Below are 24,288 nucleotides of genomic sequence, written 5' to 3'. Positions count from 1 at the left end.
GATAGACCTGTTGAATCACACTGTACACTTGAAACTAAATATTGTGTCAACTATACTTCAATTTTAGAAAACTTCATCGTTTTTAAACCCACATTTAATTTTCAGAAGCCATGATTTAAACTTTTCTCTACACGGGTGCCCTATCCATCTAGCTGCCTGACTTCGGTTAACGTACAAAATACACTCACGTGCATAGATCGCTCACTTACAAATGAAATAGATTCAAAGAGCTTACTTATGTTGACAACGGTAACCATTTTTTTAGAATTGTGCCTGCCCCTAAAAACACCCCTGATTTTCACAACACTGTAAAAGATGTCACATTTTTCCTTTTTTTCTTGAAGAGGGATTCAGACTCTCCCAACAGCCTCAACTAAGATCCCTTCTGTGGAAAGAGTTAGCCAAGTCAGGTGGTGCCTGAATGAATCAAGGAACGAGCTCAGTGAAGGACAAGTCGGATTTTATTTAAGGAGGTTCATCAAGAGCTCTTCCCTATTTACCACGAAAGCCATCCCACCGCAGAAGCAGAAGCGAGGGGTGGGGTGGGGTTCCACAACCCCGGGCAAATGCGTCCAGGTGGTGGGAAGCAGCCTTGCGCCCCCCGGGGTCCTGCTGGCTCAGCAGAATGCGAGTCCGCTCTGCTGTTGGCGTGTCCAGGTCTCTGTCTCCTCCTGACTCGCTTTCACTGGCCCCTTTTCCTGGTATCTGTCCTCCTGCCGGTGGTCAGGATTGTGGGCTCTGCCTGCCGGTTAGAATGTGACACCCTCGCTCCTTATTCTATGGTGACATCATTCTCAATTTTTTCAGGCAACTCTGTGTCCACAGAAGATCCACTCCTGCCTGCCAAGCAGAGTGAAAAAGTGTACTCTCAGTTGTGAGAAAACCTGAAGGCCTAGGAGATTTTGTATAATTTAGAGAGCCCCCAAATCACACGTATAAGCCCATATTCTAAAATGTGGTTCTCTAGAGTTTATAATGGAATCAGAAAGTTTCTGTGCTGTGTACTGAAGTGTAGGGTTTTTCTCCCCCTCTCATTAAAAGGCATGTTTGTCACATGCAGCTCCAGGTAGCCAAAGCTTGGAGATGTCTAGAATGACAGTGCATTTCATTGTGCCTGTGCATGTGTGCATATGGTGTGTGTGTATGTGTGTGTGTGTGTGTGTGTGTTCAGGTGGCTTAATATGAAGCCAAGATATCTGGTCCTACATTAATCTTCAGGAGTGATGGTTTTAATTTTGTAGTGCAGAAATAAAGCCAAATAAACAGGCAAAAATTAAACCCATAACAATGTGGGGCTTTAACTTAACTAATCCACTCCATCTTTGACAGCAATTTGAGATTAAAAAATGGTCCAGAGGACAAAGTACATAATTAATGATGTGAAGAACGATTCCTTCAAGTCCCATAAAAAAGAGTTCTCCCTGCCGTAATCATTTGTCCCGAGTTTTATTCACGCAAAAGCGATGGTTACTTCTTGCTTCTGTCCCCTTCATTCCAGTACTGCTCCGTCTGCATTTCGGTGAGTCGGGAAAGCGTGCGCTGAAATGCAAAGACTTCCTCTTCTCCAGTAAACATAGAGAGTCCTTCTGCTGAGTCCTGGTTACCAAAACACAAAACAACAACAAAAAAAGAAACAAACAAACAAAAAACAAAATAAAAAACAAACAAACCCAGCACCAATTAAAACTACCACAAATAAAAATTTACAGAACTAAGTACAGGCTTAAAACAACATTTTAGGTTTACCTTTTTAGGTTGGGATTATTAAAAGGTTCTGTATTGTCACATACAATCTCTTAAATTAGACTAGAGAATCAACTACTTTAAACCAATAACCAATAGACAGAACATATTACCGGGGAGAAAACAATAGGGAAAACATGAGAAGAATAATTGATGCTGAAACATTGCCCCAAAATCCAAATATGAAGATTTCTGCGTGAAGAAAGATTTTCAGGATGAAAATCTCCTGCAAGACCTAAAGGAAGGACAATGTCAGACAGAAAAAGAATTCTTTCTCCAAAAATGGACACCATAAATAAGTAACACCTGACAGCCTCCCGTAGAGTGCCATGGGCTGGGCCACATTCCCGACAAGAGGCCCTGAGGCCAAGCCTTCGCAGAGCCTTTTCTGCACTGGCAGGCAGAGAGGTCTATGGGCCTGGAGATCCAGCCCAAGAGTCCACTTTGGGAAGGCAGAGCTGTCTTGAGATACTTAACTAGGGTTAAGTTTGGGAATCCCTCTGTGAGGCCAGCAAACAGTCTGGTGATACCAGCGTGGGCTGGTGGCCGGTACATGAGAAGGAGCAACTGTGTCTCTTCCCTTAGCAGTTTGCTTGCTTGCTTCCTCAGGAAACTTCTGGACTCCTTAGTCCATGCCTTCTGGGCTCACCCACCACAAAGCCCCAGAACCCTGTGGCCACGAGCCCTCAGTTCCTCGTGTAATGTTAGCCCTGCACGCAGAGCTTGCTTGGCCCTCTTTCTGAACCCTGATCCTAGGGAGAAAACTTGAAGAACCAATGATTTAAGGAACTTCAGAGATGGAAAAGATAAGGCCCCTTGAGTATATCTTTTCAAACAGTAAAAGACATTACTTGGATAGATGTATTGCTCTTAGAGAAACCACCAGCATATGGGTTTATAAGCAACTCTTTATTTCTACACATAGGTTTAAGTAGTCTTATTTGGAAAGTTCACTTTTTAAATGAGTTATAGGCCTCATTTCCCCCAGACTCCTAAGCATACATAACTTCTCCTCAGGTCAATAAGGAACCGTTTCTTTATTCCAAATGGCCTTTCACCTCTGGGGTTGGAAGAATGGGGCTCCCCTCATTCTGGAGGTAAATTTTATGGACAGCTTTAAAATTTTGACCAATATTTCAACTGTTGAGAAATACACCCTGTAATATTCAGACAGAAGGAAGAAATGTAAAATCACTTCTACTTGGCCTGGGGCAAAACACCAGACCGCAAGCTCCAGAAGAAACAGACCAGCACTGGCTCGTTCTCCACAGTGTGTCCCTGAAATGTTTACAGAATGGGGCTGGCAGATGAATAATGGATTTCTCTGTAAGCCAAAGGCCTTGCTAGGCACTTCACGGTCCTGGAGTAGCCAGCCCTCATGCTTGGACACTGTATCTATCTTGCGCTCTACAAATCCAGTAGACACTAAGAGTATTTGGAAAAGCCACATAGTGTAGCAGAACGAGCCCAGAACCAGACACGGGTGCCCTGGTGTCCGGCTCTGACATGCCATTAGTCACCGGTGTGAGCACAGGCCCACCGGTCCTCCTCTTTGGGCTGTGTTTTTGTTACATGCAAATACGGAGCATGAAGATCCCTTCTACCCTAAGACTATATGCTTTACATTTAATGATACTGAGAAGAAGTCTGCTCTATTGGCTTTAGGAGGAAGCAGCAAATCAATGGTTAAATATATACTGTGTTCCTTCTTCAAAATGTAGCCACGTTAAAAAAAAAAAAAAACACACAAAACAACCAATGAGGCTGCTTTATAATAAAAAGAGATCATGTGATGTTGCCTACCTGGCTCAGCCCCAAATCATCCATCAGTACTCTGCTTTGCTCCAACTGGCTGTCCTGATGTTGATGCAAAAACAAGCTTCCTATAGGGGTCGCTGCGGAGCAGATGACGCGCACCTGGAAGAGGAAGAGGCCAGAAGGTTGGCGCTCCTTATATTTCACACGTTGAAGGCAAGAAAAAAAATCCCTCACAAAATAAAATTTGTTTGCCATCATAGGGTGCTAAGTTTGTGTCTCTTTAATGGGATATTTTTAAACTGCAGAGTTCTTTTCAAAAGATTTCCACACAGCTTGTGACAACCTATAGAGTAGGGAGCAAATGGTTTTATTAGGTGACTTGAGGCCTGGAGAGGTCTCTCTCAGCTCATGGTGCCAGCTCAGGTCTCCCAGTTGGAAGTCCAGTGGGCTTTCCATTACGCCCTGGGGCGGCCATTTACAACCGGCTGTCTGGGGCCTGTGTGTGCGGGGAGAACCTTCTGTGTACTGCAAAGAGGTTACCATCTTGTGCACAGGTGAGTGGTGAGTTCAATGCATCACTACTCTCATTAGACCCTGACTGTCTAGAACCCACATTTGTATCAGCATCCTACCAAGACATTCTTCAAAAAGACTAAGCTTGACGTGAATATTTCTTGATTACACAGTGTTTGAGTGATTGTGCACATGTGACCATATATTGGAAACAGCTTTTCTATCTTTATAAATTTTACGTCCACCAGTTTAAATACAAACATACTCTTCGTATTGTTTAATTAGTTCTGAATTTGTTTTCAGGATTGACACGTACCCTTTAGACATCATTATTTAAAGAACGATGCCAAGACCTTAAAATAACGTATGACACTTGGGAATTGTTTTTCCGTATCTGGATGGTCTTCTACCCTCTCTTAGACATTACTTTTGACCACAAATGACCCTATTTTCATTATTTAGATATGACTATCCTGATTTCACAAATTTCCATGAATACATTCCAGACTAATGCCTATTTGATGCTCCCAATTTCTGAAATAAGATCACTGCAACTATTCTTTAAACAAAGAACATAAACTCTAAATGTGTGATGTAGTTAAAGCAAATGTTAGAGGACAGCAGTTCTGGCTCTCTGCCACACTGCATAGAACTCTTCCTTCCCATTAACTAAGAAGTGAAACGGAGGGTGTGAAACAGGATGAGGGGATGGGACAGAGGGCTGGGGACCATATGTTGTCTTTAAGGTATTCCTAGCTGACATGTAGATGAGAGTTTTATCAATCCTCCTAGTCTAAGAACCACATACTAATAACCCCCTCTACCACTTTTTCTTGAAGCATTAGCCCTCTAAAAACAGATGGCCACCTCCAGGCTCACTCCTTTCATTCTGGACCCCACATGGTTATTTCAGAGTGGGGTCTGGTCAGTGACAGGACCTGAACCCCGAGTTCTGGTGTTCTCAGCTTCCTGCCTCTCTTGCCTCCCTGAGCCCATGTACACCAGCCCTCTGGGAGTGTGTGTATGGCCCATCTGGATGTCCCTCATTGTGGCAGACTCCTCTCAGCACTGTACCTGAGCCAAGGTAGGTGCCCTCCATGCTCAGGCCTGCCACAGGGCCTTTGCTACAAAGCCCCCACCCACCCCGCCACCATGCCTTGGAGTTTAGGCATCACTTCTCAGCGTTTGTAAGAAGCAGTTGAAGAGCTTGCGAACATGCAGGTTTTCAGGTCCATCCCCTAGGATCAGGGTTCATTTACTGGACTAGGCGTGGAGTAGGCTCTGGAACATGGATCTTAAGTAGCCCGGGGGACTCTGAAGTAGGTCATCCTCAGCAGGATTTCCCCAGGTCCATCCCCAGCCCCCAAGAGATCAGTCTACTCTCCCCCAGACCTCACAGCACCATACTCCTCTCTCGATCCTTCCAAGAGACTAGACCTCAGGGATGACTTCACATTTAGTTCTGTGGATATTTGATGAATGCTTCTCTGACACTAGACTGTAAGTTCTATGAAGGCAGGCGTGAGATCTGGCTTTGCCTGTTGTTGAACTTCTAATACTTAGCACTACACTTGACAAGAGAAAGGTTGTTGAATGAATGAATAAAAGAAACATTAAAATTTCATCTCTTCCTCCCAGTGGATCCTGGTACTTTCCTCCTCCCCTCAAAATCCCTTCAATTTTAGAATCACTGCTCTATTTCTGTACACTAAGGAGAAATATTGTGTCTACTAGTAATATATTTAACTCTATGGATATTTAACTCTATTTTGAAGTCATACTTGTGCTTTTACCATATACACACACACACACACACACACACACACACACATATATATTTATTATTTGACACCGAGGAGACAGTGAGAGAGGGAATACAATCAGAAGGAGTGGGAAAGGGAGAAGCAGGCTTCCCACTGAGCAGGGAGCGGGATGTGGGTCTCAATCCCAGGACCCTGGGATCATGACCTGAGCCGAAGGCTGATGCTTAACAACTGAGCCACCCAGGAACCCTATAGATGTATTTTTAAAAAGATCTATTTATTTATGAGAGAGAGAGCGTGAGCATGGCAGGGAGGCGTAGAGGGAGAGGGAGGATCTCAAGCAGACTCCCTGTTGAGCATGGTGTCCGATGAGGGTTCTCGATCTCTTGATCCCAAGATTATGACCTGAACTGAAACCAAGAATTGGGTCCTCAATTGACTGAGCCACCCAGGTGCCCCACAGATATAGACTATGAATAGGGGCTCACCTTCACTGAACCTGCCTTACGTGGTCATTTAATCCTCACAACCACCATATGGAATAAGTACTATTATTCCCCTTTTCTTCTACAGAAGGCAACTGTGGCTCGAGAGATTAAGGTGGTCCTTAAGGCGGACAGCCTAGCTTAAAGCCAATTCTTTAATCAGTAGGCTAACTGCATCTGATGAATGGACACGGGCTCATGGCTTAAACAAACAAAAAGATGATGCAAGGCTAGTTGCGAGGGTTTCTGGGTCACAGGGAGAGAGAGCTCCAATAGTGAGGAGGGTCCCGCATCATTCATTCATTTGTTCATTCATTATTCTTTCAGTCCAGTCATTTATTCATGCAACTTGTGAACTGACTGAGCACTCGATCTGGGTAAGGCATTTTGTTGTACAACACCAAGCGTGCACATTCTTCATTCTATGTCTATGATGGCATCATTAACATCACAGTGTCTTCTGATGGAAGCCTGACTGACAATCCCACTATTTTTACTGCTGTCTCTGATATTATGTAAACAGCCTTCGGCTTGTGCTAAGTGTTGTTCTGAGTGCTTTTCATGGATTAGCTTATCTTGCCCTCCACAATTCTCAGAAGGAAATACTATTATCCCACAATTTGTAGATGAGGGCACTGAGGCACAGAGAATAAACCAGGATTCCAGTCCAGGCCATCGGACTTGTTTAAAACAGTCCTGAGAAAAATGCACTACATCCTTACCTTGAAATCATAGAAGTTATCAATGAGAGTGATGAATCTTCGAGCCTGTGTCCTCTTGGCCAGCGTAAATTGGGGAATGTTTCGTAAGAATACTGTATCAAAATTCTTTGACAGTTCCAGATAGTCACTGGCTCCAAGTGGCTGTAATTAAAATGAAAATGAAGACTAGAAAACTGAAGCCAATTCCAGTGGCCCAGAATTTGAAAACACCTCTTTTTCTGGTCATGGTGTGATCTAGGCGGCAGCTTTGGTGTGACTTGACCAAACGCAGCAGTGTTTTCACTGTGGGCTTAGGAGGGTATCTACTGTCATTGTAACAGTAACATAGAAAAGGGGCAAGAGAGAAGACAAGAGTGTGGTGGGGAGTGAAAGAGTATCTCAAGCCACCCCAGCCTTCTGTTTTTTTAATTTCTATGACTTAACTGTAAACATGCCCCAACAAATCCTTCCTATGACTCCACTGCAAGCTGTCGCTGCTGTTAAATGGGCCATCTTATCATGGTGTGCCAACTCTTCTGTCGCCATTTTGAAATAAAGACTATGTTTCAGTGTGAAATCAGAAAATCTTTCTCATTTAATTTGAAATAGAGTTGTTCAGGTGCAGTGTCATGAATGTAGCTAACTTCTGTAGGAAATACCCGACAGGTTAATGACCAAAGGCAGACAGAGGCCTGGAGCACAATTTGGTGCAGACTGTTCCCTCTTACTGTGAGGAGGGTACAACACTCAAGACTCACAAAATTATCCACAAAGGCACCACCTACGATATAAGGCACTTATTCCCAAAACACGACTTTAACTCATGAAATTTATGAAAACTACCAGCAAACATCCTTTGGGGTTAGGAACATTCCCAGCAAGCATTACCTCTCTTTTTAAGTTGCACATGGCTGAGTGTTTCTGGCCCTTGTTACAGCGTGGATGAGACTGGGGCCTGAGTGGGCCAGGAGCTACTTTGAGGTACTCCTAGAAGCTCCTGGATCACCAGGACCCATTCCTGGGACACAGACGGCTGAGCCCCCTCAATTTCTGACAGAATCCGTCAATACTGCTCCCTGTCCAGAAATGTCTCCCTCCCTGTGGGAGTCATGTGCATCAAAACTTCTTCCAGAAATGCAGATTTGGCTATGTTCTTGGGAGAGTTAGGGATTTGTGAGGAGGGGAGACCACCATCCCCGCTGCAGAGTCCAACCACTGAAGCCTACACTCTCCTAGCAAGTAGCGGAAACAAGTCATACTCAGGAAAAGAGACCTCTCGTGGAGGTGTGCAGAGGCCAGAGTAAATCAGAGGGAAACTCTGGGGAAGTGGTTTCCTCGAGGGAGAGCAGCTCTAAGAAGGCTGCAGCAATTAAGAGACCCTGGGCAAAGGGGCAGGAAACAATCAGGAGAGAGCACAAAGAATGACCCAGCTCCTTTGGAAACCTCCTTCGAGAGGTCCCTTCCTCCCATTTCTCTCACCAACTAGGTAACACATGGCGCCAGAAGAGGGGACCCTTGCTTTCCCATGTCCCTCCCCTGGCTGGGCAGCCTTTACCTGCATTTTACCTCCAACCATTTCCCATTTCCCTCCAGGCTGGCCTTAACCTGGAGACTCCCCTGCTCACTGGGCCACACAGGAACTGGGGTGTGGGGTTTTGGGTTTGTCTGTTTAACCGGGACTCTCTTAGGAGACAACCCTGCTGTTAAGCCTGTTATGGCCCAGGAGTGAATCCTCAGTCTGGTATACCTTTGGCAAGTCACATCACCTTTCTCTTCCTTTAGCCTCCTATCTATAAAATGGGAGTCTGATTTCCTCGCTCACAGGATTGTGAGGATTCCACGAAAGAATACGTGTAAAGCCTTTAGCACAGTGCCTAGGGCACACATTAGCACTCAGATCACTTTGGCTGCTTTTTATTTCGATTAGTTTGAGCCCAAACGATTAGGCTCAATAATGACAAGTTGAGGATGTTCTCCATAGGACCGGTTAGTTATGTTCCACCACCGACCCCGTCCAAAACCCTAAATCAGTCTTTGTGCATCTGCCAGACCTCAGGGTCACAGCAGGGACCATCGGAGACTGTGGGATCCCACATAAAGAAGACAATTCCCTACAGCGGGGGACGGGGGGGGGGGAGGTCACGTACGGCCTCTATGGGGAAACAACAAAACTCCTACAACAAGACATGCAGGCTCTGAGGGTGACACGCACCACTTTTTTTTAGATCAGTCAGGATTTAGTGTCTCATCTTTTGTAAATCAGAAAGTATATGTACAAAAAGTAACTGCTCATCTCAGGTCTATAGTTATGTATAATTAAACTCGTTCTTTATGCACGGATGTGATTTCTATCAGGATAACTACATGCCCAAGGAAAATCATCATCAGGAGAGCCCTGAAGTGCCTAGGGCAACTGGAAATCAGGATTCTGCCCACTCAGCTCTTTTAACAAATTATATACCTTTGTCAGAAGGTTCTGCATTTGCCGTTATATTAGCAAATGTCCCCTTCGCTCACATCCCTAAAATAATTATGTGCTCATTCACGTAAAGAAAATTAAGCTTTATGTAGTTTTCTATCTCCTTTAAAAACAGTGGTGATGGGAGCAATGAGGGGTAACTGTTTTCAGTGGATCCCGAGTTTCACTTTGGGATGAAGAGAGTTCTAGAAATGGACAGTGGTGACGGTTGCACAACAATGGGAATGTACTTAATGCCACCGAATTGTACCCTTAAAAATGGTTAAAATGGCAAATTTTACATTATGTATTATTTTACCACCACAACAGAAAAAAAAGATCATTAACACTAAGAAATGTTATTTGTTGCCAAAGAAATCCCAATTTAGGCCACAAAAGGCTAACAAGATTACTTTTTTCTTTAAAAACATAAGAAGAGGGGGGCCTGGGTGGCTCAGTGGGTTAAAGCCTCTGCTTTCGGCTCAGGTCATGATCCCAGGTTCCTGGGATCAAGCCCCGCATTGGGCTCTCTGCCTAGTAGGGAGCCTGCTTCCCTTCCTCTCTCTCTGCCTGCCTCTCTGCCTACTTGTGATCTCTGTCTGTCATACAAACAAATAAAATCTTTCAAAATAAATAAATAAACAAACAAATAAAAATAAAAACGTAAGAAGAATGGGTTTGCCTGGGTGGCACACTTAGTTAAGCATCTAACTCTTGGTTTTGGCTCAGTCATGATCTCAAGGTCGTGAGATCGAGCCCCTCCTGGGCCTCTGTGCTCAGCAAGGAGTTTGTTTAAGACTCTCCCTCTGCCCCATGCCCCCTGGAATAACTAAATCTTTAAAAAAAAAAATGGGAAGAATGAAATATATTAATTGAAGAAAGACATCTTTTCCCCAAGGAAATCAGCTCCAATAAGATTAATATTAATTTAAAATACAAAGCTTTTAGAAGGTATCTAAAAGAGTGTCTTCAAAACTTTCAGGATTGATTTTGGTTAGAGATTGGGAGTTTTCTTTATTAGTCAGAAATGCTATTTTTCATTACATAAATAAGTCAAACTACTGTGGGCAAAAACTATGTTAAGACTCTTTGGAATCATTGGTCTGCCCCTTCCAGTCCTGTGACCATGAGCAATCCCTCTGAACCTCCATTTCCTCATCTGTAAATGGGGGATCGTGGCAGGACAATTCTCAGGTTTGTCCTGATCTCGCATGTAAAATCTTTTAATAGTGGCCGTCGCACAATAAGTGCTCAATAAATGCTATTTACGGAGTTCTGGTGAAAAGCAAATGAAACAATATATGCATAATACCTATTTGGCATACATCAGACTGATACTTAATATATAGTAGCTATATTCTTTATTAACTAATCAAATAACCTAGTTCTGAGCTGATGAGGTCATGCAGCCTAAACAAGGGAACAACTCGGCTAATTCCAACCTGCTTCTGCCTTTGTACTCAGCAGGTAAAAGCTGCTTCCTCTGGTCCTTTCTGCTGTCTCCGGTCCACCAAGATATCTGTCAGCCAGGTGCCTTAGCTCTCCACCAAGTCATTTATAGATGACAAAAACAGCATCTATCTCAGGCCCTCTCCCCCCTACTTCTTTGGTAATACCACCAGTCGGGGAAGGCTCCAGACCCAAAGAATGAACAACCCCTACCCCAGCATATGGCACATTGGAAGGGCTTCATATTCACTGAATGGATGAATGAATGAACGGTGCATAAAACCCAACAAAGCCCAAGGAGCATGCTTATTCCTTCTTTTATACTAATTTGCCTCCAAAACAACTGAACCACCTACAAAAAAAAAAAAAAAAAAAAAATCCCACTCTTTCTTCATTGGCCCAAACTCCTAGTTGTATATCCTAGTTTGTACGTAGGAAAAGTCTAGGAAAATATAAACCAAAACATGAACAGCAGTTATCTTTGGCTGATGGAATAAAAGATGAATTTTGTTTTTTTCTTACACTGTTTTGATCTCCGCCACCCCCATCCCTGCCCCATGAACTTGTATTACTTTCAAACAGCAAAAACATAATGCTTTTTGGGGGGGTCATTTCTATAATGGGTATCTTATCATTTATCTTGCACGTGTGAGATCATAACATGAGTTTTGTCATGGACATTTTCCCCCCAGGTTTTCTTAATCTGAAGAAGTAGAGTTTTTTCAGGGACATTTATTTTTTTTCTTTTTCAGGGACATTTTTTTTCTTTTTCTAAAAGATTTTACCTATTTATTTGACAGACAGAGTCTACAAGTAGGCAGAGAGGCAGGCAGACAGAAAGGGGGAGGCAGGCTCCCTGATGAGCAGGGAGCCCAATGCAGGGCTCTATCCCAGGACCCCGGGACCACGACCCAAGCCGAAGGCAGAGCCCTCAACCCCTTTAAATGCCCCTGGGTGGCTTTGGCACCCCTCAGGGACATTTAAAAAAGAAAATAAAACATAAGGCTGAACATGTATTTTCTCCTTTATAGTCTGACAAAAGCATAAAGGATTTCATACTTGGGGTACAATTTGATTTCAGTTATACAGTAGGCTCAATTGATGCTTCTTCATGGTAGGGTAGTGAGAGAGAGAGTGGGGAGGTGGTGAATGGCAGCACCCCCCAGTAGCTCACGTTTAGCTCTTGCAGTCAAACACCGGAGTTCCCCAGATCAAAGGCTCAGTGATGTTAAAATCCACGTCACAGCCCAGACTGATACACTCCCATTTATATCATGTCTTAACTTGAGCAAATTTTCTCCATGCAAGCTTGATTCTTGTTCACACAAGATGGTAACTATCAAAAATTTCTCTTCAAGTTTTCTTCAGATCATACTTAAAAATTTTTATTATCCTGTTCCTTTCAGTGGCAGCAACTTCTTGCTAGACATGTCTCCAAAGGCAAGGGAACCGAAAGCAAAATGAACTATTGGGACTTCATCAAGATAACAAGCTTTTGCACAGCAAAGGAAACAGTCAACATAACTAAAGAGAACCAACAGAATGGGAGAAGATGTTTGCAAAGGACATATTGATAAAGATCTATAAAGAATTTATCAAACTCAACACCTCAAACCCAAATAATCCAGTCAAGAAATGGGCAGAAGCAATGAACAGACAATTCTCCAAAGGAGACATACAAATGTCCAACAGACACAAGAAAAAATGCTTCACATCTCCTGGCGTCAGGGAAATACAAACCCAAACTGCAATGAGATACCACCTCACACCAGTCAGAATGGCTAAAATTAACAAGTCAGGAAATGACAGGTGTTAGCAAGGATGCGGAGAAAGGGGAGCCCTCCTACACTGTTGGTGGGAATGCAAGCTGGTGCAGCCACTCTGGACAACAGAATAGAGGTTCCTTGAGAAGTTAAAAATAGAGCTACCCTACGACCCAACAATTGCACTACTAGGTATTTCTCCCAAAGACACAAATGTAGTGTTCTGAAGGGGCACCAGCGGCCCAGTGTTTACAGCAGCAAAGTCCACAATAGCCAAACTAAGAGTCCAGATGTCCACTGACAGAGGAAGGAATAAAGAAGATGTGATATGCATATATATATATGCATGCACACATATGTATATATGTATACATACACACATACACACACAATGGAATATTATTCAGCCATCAGAAAGGATGAAATTTTACTATTTACATCAACATGAATGGAACTGAAGGTATTATGCTGAGTGAACTAAGTCAGAGAAGGAAAATTATATGGTTTTACTCCTTAGATGTGGAATATAAGAAACAGCACAGAGGATCACAGGGGAAGAGAGGGGAAACTGAATGGGAAGAAATCAGAGAGGGAGACAAACCATGAGAGACTCTTCACCACAGGAAACAAACTGAGGGTTGTTGGAGGGGAGGTGGAGAGGGGACGGGGTCCTTGGTGACGGGCATTAAGGAGGAGGGCACGTGATGTGATGAGCGCTCAGTGTTACACGCAACTGGTGAATGGCTGAACTCTACATCTGAAGCTAATGATGTACTGTATGTTGGCTAACTGAATTTAAATTTTAAAAACTTTATTATCATTAAAAATTATTAATCAGGAACTGCACTTAGCCACTTCAAATCAAAGCTGATTTTTAAAAAGTTATGTTCACGGAGCCAACTTTTCTCATTAAATTTGAAGAGATTTTATTTAAAAGTTTTGTTCAAATTCGATATTTGCTATATTTAATGTATCTTTGTAAGTTTATTTTTCTTCTGATTATATCATAGAAATTTAGTCAATGTTTTCATCAAAACACATAGGTGCTCAAAAATTATCTTATCTAGCCCTATGTGCCACCCAAATGGTATGTTGCCACAGGACTACGGATCCCCCTTTCCCCAGTATTCAGTATTTAAATGTGTGGGGGGGCATTCAAGTGCATTAAGTTAAAAGTTCTCTAAAAAATTATGATAATTTTAAACCTATTTAAAATATTTTTGGAAAAATGAAGAATGCCTAAGTGCGGTAGTCTGATTATAATAATGGCTCCAATTGTTCTTGCCTCTTTGTCTACACTCTTTGGGTTGTGACTTTCCATCTCTCCCATTAAGGCATGACATCTCCCTAGCTCTTCAGTCTGGGCTGGACTTGTAATTCACCACGGTCAACAGAATGAGGCAAAAGTCACAATTTTCCAGTTCTGAGCTTAGGTCTCAAGAAGCTTTGCCTGCTTCTGCTGTTTTGCAACACGATACACAAATGAAAAATATAGTCAAGCTCCCTGGCACCCAGAGAAAGACAAAACAAGAATGATGTGTCATTCTTCATATAGCAGTTTTGCAAAGAAAAATAAGTCATTACTACCCGATGCTGGCAAATAGGTAATGGGACACCCACTGCTGCTAAAAAAGTAAATCAGTTTAGCTGCTCCAAAATAAATTTGTTGGATTGTATGAAGAGCCCTGAAGAAGTCATAACCTTGGCCCAGCTGTTATGTTCCTAGAAATCAATCTGTAGTTAACGATCAGAAATTCAACCAAAGGCAATAGACAGGATTATTTATAACTATGCGAACCGAATCAACTTTAAAATATAACACCAGAGGAATGACTCAATAAATTATGGCACACTGATATAATGGAATATATTACCAATATAGAACAATGTTTCTGAAACATTTTATGACATGGAAACATGCTTACGATAAAAGTGAAAAAAGCATAATTCAAAATTATATTCGTAATAAGGTAGCTATTTTGCTCTAAATAGATACGTAGGAAAAGGGCCAAATAAATATGTAAAAATGCTAACAATCGATATCTCTAAGTGGTCTGAGTGATAGACTTAGAGGACTGTATTTTATATTTTATCATCTTTGTTTTTTAGATTTTTCTGTATTTTTCAAAAGGGAGAGAAACAAAATCCATTATGACAAAAGAGTAAAAACAGAATGATGTGGCAAGACAATGTCGAAGATCTTTACTGAGTCCAAAGTATACTCTTCGTTTTTGTTTTTCAGCTCTCTGGTCCCCTCCATCTCCCCTAAGAAGGAAGAGTGACAGCAGTCACCGTACGTGCATATACTGAAGAGCTTGAGGAGCTCCAAATCTATTCCAAGTTGCCCTTGCCACTGTCACTTACTCCACTGTCCAAGACGGGCAGTCCCGGAAGGGTCAGTACTCTCTCGTTCACCTGAGTGTCCATAGCACCTAGCCAAAGGGGGACCGGAATCTTGCCCGATACAAGACTAGTGAATAAGCGAACACAGTAGTACAATCTCTTCTTCAGAATCAATGCTAACCCCTGACTGCTTAAAAAACACAAGGTTTGTACTAAATCTTACAAGAACTTGGCAAAACACAAAGACCCGTTTCTCCACTCTTTCGACCTAACATACCACCGAATTGCACTCACAGGGTATCTACAGCAGTTGTAAGTCTTTATACTTTCATTTGCATTAGTTGATCCTCTTCTGTAAGTAAACCAGAGCACCAGACACCTTCCGAAACCATAATTAGTATTGTAAATTCCTGCATTGTGTCCGATGAATAATTAATGCACGTGACTATTTTCGAGTACGGATGCCACTTCAGTTGGTAGCATCCTTGAGTACGTAATTCTAGCTCAAAATTCAAGTAGCGTTATCTAATGCAGATTCTTCTTATGATAGATAATGATGACATTCTCCGTCTTTCTACCTGAGCGATTAAAAAGTTTAATAGTCTTTGATGTGGCTGGTTATCTGAATAATTTTCTAAACAGAAACAATTAAAACCCACTTATTTGATGCTTTGTGCATTCTCGACTATTGTTTCCAGCTCTTTGTTTCTGGGGAAACCTGATGAAAACTTAAAGAACTTTAAATCTATAATGAGTTTCCAAAGAGCGTTTGTTTTCCTTAATTACCGGGAGTATACAGCTGGATTACACGTAGCACAGTTCCTCTAACAAACTTTGAGGAATAAAGAGCTTGCCTGCTGTCTTCTTTCTCCTGCATGAGAACCAGCACAGCTGTCCGCTGAGGTTTGACCCTGGCACCGGGAGTGGGGATTTTCTCAAAGCCACGCCAGTGTGAAATGCACGAGCCTCACCGTCGGGCTGCCTTCTGCCCTGCAAGGAGCGGTTGATCCACTCCAGCACACACGAATGAGCTGTCAGCTCTAGTTTCTTTTTTTCTGCCCGGCTAATGCTTGTTCTGCCACCATTATTTCAGCTCAAGTAGGATGATTATTATTTCAAGCGCTGTCTAGATGATATTGTCCTCAGGGTTACCCTTTATAGACTCCGCTTTATAAATTCCTCATAGTGTCACCCTGATAACTCCTCATTAAACAAGTATGTGTGGCATCTTGCTTTGTGTACACAGACATGACAATACGTTGTATCTTAAAGAGAAGTACTTTTTAATAGAAAAAAAAAGCACTTTAACAGAATTAGGGTGAAGGCGTTCTTTTCAAAACAAACTAAGAATATCGTATGAATTTGTTAAAACAACTAGGTGCATCAAATCAGCAAAGATAATAATTGGAAAAACAATGCAGTGAAATGTGTGTATTTGTAGAGTACAGAATTTCCCAAGATTCGTAATACGGCCCCTTACTATGAGAAATCTCATTACTATGAAGTCTGTAACATCCAACCGGGAAATAGTTCACCATTCCAGAAATTACTATCATTTCTTACACACATTCTACTCTAGAAGGTGTTCTCTCGTGGGCTGAGGCAAAGTTTTACTGCTTAACTTAACCGAGTCTCAATGGTAGAAGGCTAGTTCTACCCAAAACTACCAGATCTTTACTAAACTCCAGCCGCCTTGATGGCCAAATATAGTACTCTTTGTGGGGATGGGAGGAGTGTCGCATTTTTAACAGAATTTGTAGAAACAATGATTAAAACAACAACAACAAATCAATGTGGCAAACCAGAGGCAACTTCACTCTTTCCTCACCCTGGCTTGACTAGCTTTGTATATGTAATAAATCTCTAAATTCTGGAGTTATCCAATTCTGGAGATTCCAAAACTGACAACTTTCTTAAAACACAAACCACATCAAATCAGATCTATTAAACGCCTGCTATATATCAGAACAAATGAGCTGGTTTATCCCTAGAAATACTTCCAGTTCATTTGGGAAAAACAAACTCCAACAACTGGCACAAAGACATCTGATGTATTGTCTATAGCACAGAAAGCCAAAATGTAAAGTGTGGAGATTAAGTTAAAAACACACCGTTAGAAGAACGTGAAGAAGTAGGAAATCGTTCAATTCATCATTATTACTAAGAAGCGTCACTGAGTGTAAGCGCCAATACAGCTCCAAGGAAATAACATAAAAACTACAAAAGCATCTCCAGGAGATGGCAGGAATTACTTACGTGGACCATTCTAACCACTGGGACTGAGTAAACCAGACTATAACTTGGAGCTGGCATCTGACTAGGATGGAGTCTTCAATTGTTTAACAGACATGGAAAATTTGAGGGGACTCAAGAGTTGCTTCTTGGGGAAGTGGGATAGACTGGGATCAACCATGCCAAAGGAATGAACAACAGTATATAAATTAGTGTGCCTTAGATCCCTCCCCTCAGAAAAACCCTAAATGCTTCTGGAATTAGAAAGTCTTACCCAAGTATTTTATTCAGTTTGTTTTCAGTTTAACTATAGTGTGAGGGATGGTGAGAAAGCAGCCTCCAGTCTATGAGGAGCAGGCCTGCTTCTTTGGTTTTTAAGGCTGAGGGAAATGACCTCAGAGCCTCCCTCATGGACCTTGGCTATCCTCATCCTAGAACATGGCTTCCGCATAAGATTATTCAACCTGGCTAGACTCTCCTACTAGTTCTCTCCTACTAGTATCTAAGATCTCTGAATTAAGATAACAAGACGCTTATGCTCAAGATCTTTTCAAAAAGTTTTATTTTTCTTAGTAATCTCACAACCCCAAGATCTTACATGAGGCTCGAACTCACAACCCCAAGATCAAGAGTCACGTGCTCCACCAACTGAGCCCACCGGTGACCTTAAGCTCTAGATTTTATACGAAGCCATGGGCACACTTTGGATTAAGGGGTTTTATTTCTTGTGGCTTCTAAAATTTGTTTAGCTTCAAGCCAGCCCTAGGGAAACCAAGGTCTAGAAAAATGAGGACAAAACAAGTTAGTTGAGCAATGTGTTACATGGATCATTTAGCATAAGAAAAGAACCCAAATTCTTCATCTCTAGGAACACAGATAGCACAGGGCTTTTCAAAAACATTCCATATACAAATGTGTGTGAGTATAACTATTTCATTGGTTAGTTTTTTTAAAGGAGTTTTTGGCTAGAAGGAATTTAATGTGATCCTCTACTGATAATTAACCCATTCAAGTCATACAGAATGAGAGAGAAGTTATTTCAGCTGCACAAACAGCTAGTTCTTTGAAAGGACTAATCTAGATATTAGCAATCTAGCAGACACTGAAAAAAATATTGCTGGGGAAGAAAAATAGCCCACCTATTACTACAATTATTTTACAAACTCATTTATGAAAACAATGCTGTAACAACCGCCTTCTAATTTCCCACTGGCAAAAAAAAATATTTTATTAGCTAGTATAAAATGGAAATTTAAAATTTAAACATTATTATTAATGCCTCAGACATTATAATATCTGATTGTACAGAATATAGAAGGAAATAAATGTATGTAGCCAAGGCTGAAATACGTTTCCATACTGTTGTCTATTTTTGAATATAATGATTTTTTTTAATATAATGATTTTAATAAGAATGTACACAGTAATGGCGAAGTAATTAGTAAAAACACGATTCTACCAAATTCACTGAAATCAGTAGCTGAAGACTACCATCATCAAGCCATCCCGAGCATCCCCTCGGTAGAGGGCAGTATTTGCTACATCTCTGTTGGAGGAAACAGTGTTCTAAATTTGCCTGGTTTTGAGATCCAGGAGAAACGTGAAAGATTACTGCCAAAGGAGGTTCTACACCCTCGCTACTGGTCCTACTCGTGCCTTTGAAAAAAAAGGTCGATCCACGCAAACTTCTTTTGGAAATCAAAGTGAAGAGGCATAAAAAGTAACACCACACTATAAAGCAAGACGAGACTTTAGAATATCAAGTAACTTAATTTAAACTTGAGGATGATCACTTCTGAACATGTTAAAGTCTTAGAAATGCAGAGATTTTGGTTTTGTTTTGCTTTTCCTCGAGAGAGTTCATTGGGTCTCCCCAATCCTCTTAGATTTGGATATTGAAAAAGCCTAATCAGAGTTGGGAACAAAATAGCTATAAAGAATTATTCTTCCTCCAAATCATGGACATACTTGGTGAAAAATGCTAATTCATATTCTAAAGATATTAAAAAGTTAATCAGAGCAAGGCTGAACGCTTCTCTGTGCTTCTGGATATACAAAGACCCGAATCCTTCAAACTGAGCAGACCAAGAGAATTTTTCACTACACCTTCTTACCAAAAAGACAACCTTGAATTATCTGCTGCCCAAAGTTTTATACAACATTCGTGAGAGGCTTGAACATGAGTCTATTCAATCTCTATAAGCATTTATCCAGCCTCTAAATGACCTCTGGATCAAGCCTGATAATAAATAGAAAAGCTTACTCAGGAAGTGCTTTTTTAACCTCTAAAGCACTAGTTTCATTGAAAAGTGCTTTTTCATTATGCCCCCCAGGTTGATTATGAGAATCTGTGCCACACACACCTGTATTGGCAGCCGGGATAATGCTGAGAAAACTGTCTGCTGGCATCTTTCAGAAGTCTCTACATGCAAGTCCAAATTTCAGAAAGAACCTTACTTCTAACTGATTCTCTTTCTTCGAACTTAATGAACACCTTTCTCCCTATTTGACTGAGAGAAGGCTGAGAGCTGATATTAACTGCTCAATTTGAGAACCCCTGTAGGAGTTTATGACATATATTAATATATACTAACTTTTTCTTTCAACTTATTCTCTATTTTTTCTTTGTCCTCCTTTCAAAATATCTACATAATTCTATTTGTGAGTATATATGTGTATCTGTAATACTTTTTGGAACCAAGGTATAAATAAATATATGCCTGCATTATTCTTTTTCTATTTCTTTTCTTTTCTTTCTTTCTTTCTTTCTTTCTCTCTCTCTTTTTTTTTTTTTTTTAGAGGGGAGAAGAGGCAGAGGGAGAGGGTGAGGGAGAGAGACAATCTTAAGCAGGCTCCATGCCCAGCATGCAGCTCGACACCAGATTTGATCTCATAACCCTGAGATCATGACTGGAGCCAAAATCAGGAGTTGGATGCTTAACTGACTGAGCCACCTAGGCAACCCTCTTTTTCTATTTCTTTTTAAAGCTTATTTTGTTTTTAGTCTGCTTTTAAATAGGAAGTAAAGGGACATAAAACGTAAGAACTTCAGATACTAAACAGCAATACCTCTTTTAAGTTTGTTCGTTAACTAACTTAAACTCACTTTTATGTGGAATCTAAAAAACAAACAATACCAAACTCACAGAGTAAAAGAACAGATTTGTGGTTACCAGAGGTGGGGAGCTGGGAGGAGAGGAAATGGAGGAAGGTGGTCAGAAGGTACGAATTTTCAGTTATGAGACAAATACTCTTCTTTTTTTATCTATGTGAGACAATCGGTGTTCACTAAACCTACGGTGGTAATCATTTCACAATCTGTGTAAATCAAACCATCATACTGTACATCTTCAACCTTAAAATGGTGACATATATCAATTATTTCTCAATAACCCAGGGAAAAGGTATGCAGGATAATTTTTTATCTCCATGTAAATGTGAATAATTTATATTTTATGGTTTTTCCATGTACATCAAAGCTGGAAAATATTACATTAAGTTATTAAGAGCAGAGGCCTATTACACAGGTCTACAAAATAATCTCCAAGTCCTAAGATGCTACCAATCTAGTAAATTACTTCCATTTTAAAAAATTCAAGGAGGTACCTGGGTGGCTCAGTTGGTTAAGCATCTGCCTTTGGCTCAGGTCATAATCTTAGGGTTGTGGGATCGAGCCCCGCATTGGGCTCCCTGCTCATTGTGGAGCCTGCTTTTCCCTCTCCTCCCTACTTGCGCATGCTGTCTCTCTCTTTCTCTCAAATAAATAAATAAAATCTTTTAAAAAATTCTTCAAGAAAATGGTAGGAAATTTTAGCTGTTTCTAATGTAACTTTGATTCAGCTGTACTAGGATCCTGACTCTGTTTCCTTCCACTAAATCCCACAATAAGATTTTCCAATCCCTGGGGCACCTGGGTGGCTCAGTGGGTGAAAGCCTCTGCCTTTGGCTCAGGTCATGGTCCCAGAGTCCTGGGATCAAGTCCTGCATCGGGCTCTCTGCTCAGCAGGGAGCCTGCTTCCCCCCAACCCCCGCCTGCCTGTCTACCTACTTGTGATCTCCGTCTGTCAAATAAATAAATAAATAAAATCTTTAAAAAAAAAATTTCCAATCCCATCCACACTGCTCATCTCTTCCATTTTCAGCATTAGTTCAGGTGATTCATTGACTCCTTTCAACTTCAAACTAATACATCTCTATAAATGACTTCCAGATCTGGATCTTCAGTCTTAGATTCCCAGTTATTTTTAAGTCCCCTTCTCTGACCTCAGGTATCTGTTAAGGGTCCTGCCATTCTCTGTTCATCCAAACTGAAAATGTTAGAGCCCTAGGTGGCTCATCCTTGGCCCTGAGAACTCTCTACCCCCAATCTTACAGATTTCCCTCATGTTCACCTTGTTCTTTCCAATATACCATGTATACCTGTTTTACGGGGCAATTGGGACAGAGATTCTGTCTCTGTTTGCCAAACCATTGACCCTGGTGAGAGGGCAACATCCTTCTAGAGGAAGGGCCACACAAAGGCATGATGTGATCACTTAGCTCCATGCCCATCTTGGGGAGCTTTATCTAGTGTACACAAAACACCCATCCATGGTAGCAATGCCAATCTTACACAGCTCTGCCAGATTATCCAACATAGATCTGTTAAAAAATAATGATGTTTGTTTTAGGCTGATGAAGTTTCTAATTGAAACTCTATTTATCACCTAATATGCAAGCCACTTTGTACTGACTTCAGTCCATCTATCCTGAGTACATACCACTCTCCTACATATGATCTAAATTCTACCCATGACACTTAAAAAAGAATTGGAAAAAGAATTCCGGGTTGCTGGGTGTTTTTTCCTTTGAGGAGTTTAACGATGATATTGCACTCTTTTCAGGTGTTCATTACCAGCCTTTAATCATACTATTGTTCCCATGGCTGCATCTTTGGTTTTCAACAGAATGACTATGATGTACATAGTGATTTTCTTTCTATCTTTAGGGGTTGGTTGAGCTTCAGGGATCTGTATATTTATATCTTATCTTAGATTTGGAAAAACTTCAGCCATTATTTCTCCAAAAATATCTTCTACCCCATTTTCTCTTTTCCTTCTAGGGCTCCAATGATACAGTTTGATTTCTGATATGGTTTCTTATGCCATGAGGCTTTGCTTTATTTTTTTTTTCCTCCGTTTTTCAGATTGTTGCATAATTTCTATTGATCTATATTCAAGTTCACTGACTCTCCTGTTTTTTGCATTTTGGTATTAAGTACATACAATAAACTTCAAAATTTTTAGGTCTAGAATTCTCAACTTTTAGTTTTAGAATTTCCATTTGGTTCTTTTTTATGGTTTTAATTTCTCTGCTAACATCTCCTATTTGTTTATTCATTATCAGCATATTTTCCTTTATATCCTTGAGTATAGCTATAAAAGTTATTTTGAAATACTTGCCTCTAATTCCATCAGCTGTATCATCTAAGGTCAGTTTCTGTTATCATTCATTTCTCTTTTAAAAGTGGATCAGATTTTCCCATGTCTGCATATATCTAGCAATTTTAGATTATATTCTAGATATTGTGAATGATATATTCTTGGAGACTTGGAATTCTTTTATATTATTCCACCAAAACATATTGATTTTTCTGTTCCTATTTCAGCAGGTAATTAACTTGGCTGATCTCAAACTCCGAACTCTGTCTCCTCTGTAACAGGCAGAGACTGAAAACTCTTCAGTATTCTTAGTCTTAGTTGCACATGTGTAGTTCACAGGTCAGCCCATGATTTGGATAGTCTCTGTGAAGAGTTTTGGGCTCTTCCTTCATGGTTCTCTCCTTTTCATTTTCTTATTTTCCAGCTGCTATAGTCACTTTCTCCTCATTCCTCAGGCCAGGAATATCACAGGTTTCTACTAAGTTTTAGATGTTCCATATGAGAACAACTATGATCTATCCTCTGGCAAAAAAATAAAGAAATTCACCAGCATCAATTCTTTCTTCCAGTGTGGCCTGTGCTCCACTTTTTCCCTGCTTTTGGTTGCTCAACAGTGCCTTCCAGAGTTATTTCTTAGATTTTGCCCAGAGTTACAGTTATGTTCTAAAGATGGGTTGGATACACCTCAGTGGCTCAGCCAGTTAAGCATCCAACTCTTGATCTCAGCTCAGGTCTTGATCTCAGGGTCATGAGTTCAAGCCCCACATTGGGCTCCCTGCTGGGTGTGGAGGCTACTTAAAAAATAATAATAAGTAAAAGTGGGTTGGTCAAATAGATGCTACTCTATCATTAATGGAATTAGAAACCTCCTGAGTCTTCAATTCTCTAAATATACTATGTAATTTCCTACTCCTGTGTTTTTTCATAAAAACAAAAAACCTCAAAGGAGGAAAAGATCAAAGGTTGCCCTCACGATCCCCTATTCTTAGGAACAACCAAACAGCCACCTGACACTCTCCCCCACCAGCAAAATCTTCAACCTTCCAGCCTTTAAGGCCTAAGTTCCTCTTTAATTACCCAAAGCATTCTGCTTATACTGATTTTGTAATACTAATTATAATCTACCTTACATTCTAGTGATCTATATGCTAATGGTATTTTCTCTTCTAAATGAAGAACTTATGAGTGTAGAAACTAATTCTTATCCATCTTGGTACCCCCAATGAAGATCAGGGGAAGACAAGATGGCGGAGGAGTAGGAGGAGGCGCCATTTCAACCTGTCCCCTAAAGTGTGCTAATTACCTACCAAAGAACTCTAATCACCCATGAAATCAGCCTGAGATTAGAATTATACACGTCTGGATCTTTATGGGGGCAGAAAACGCCAGTGGGCAGAAGGGTTCCAGGGTGCACCTTGCCTGCACCACGGTCGATACATTCAGCTACACATCCATTCAACATCTCTCACCAAAATGACGAGGAGAAGGAATGCCCAACAGAAGAAAAATTCAGAGACTGGGCCTTCTGCATCAGAGCTATTGGATATGGACATAGACAGTATGTCGGAAAGGGAATTCAGGCTAACAATTATCCAGGCAATAGCTAGGTTGGAGAAAGCCTTTGATGACAAAATGGTATTGATTAGGGCAGAAGTGAAAG

General features: G+C 41.0%; 1 protein-coding gene across 4 annotated transcripts in view; it reads right to left on the bottom strand.

Annotated features, from left to right (window-relative positions):
* Positions 1–443: 443 nt before the first annotated feature.
* The window catches only part of AFG1L (AFG1 like ATPase), a 225,986-nt gene continuing 202,141 nt past the window's right edge, over positions 444–24,288 (bottom strand). For 2 of the 4 annotated variants that reach the window (XM_059401155.1, XM_059401157.1), the window contains 4 exons: positions 6,985–7,125; positions 3,547–3,660; positions 1,472–1,596; positions 444–840 (listed from right to left, as the gene is read on the bottom strand). In XM_059401155.1, coding sequence (XP_059257138.1) covers positions 804–840; positions 1,472–1,596; positions 3,547–3,660; positions 6,985–7,125 — 417 coding nt within the window. In that variant the 3' untranslated portion in view covers positions 444–803. Of the gene's footprint in view, positions 1,597–3,546; positions 3,661–6,984; positions 7,126–24,288 lie in introns of those variants that run through there. The other 2 variants (XM_059401156.1, XM_059401159.1) reach the window with 2 other exon arrangements.

This window comes from Mustela nigripes, chromosome 5 (assembly GCF_022355385.1).
Source record: "Mustela nigripes isolate SB6536 chromosome 5, MUSNIG.SB6536, whole genome shotgun sequence".
NCBI lineage: Eukaryota > Metazoa > Chordata > Mammalia > Carnivora > Mustelidae > Mustela > Mustela nigripes.
This window is presented reverse-complemented; position numbering and strand designations above follow the sequence as displayed.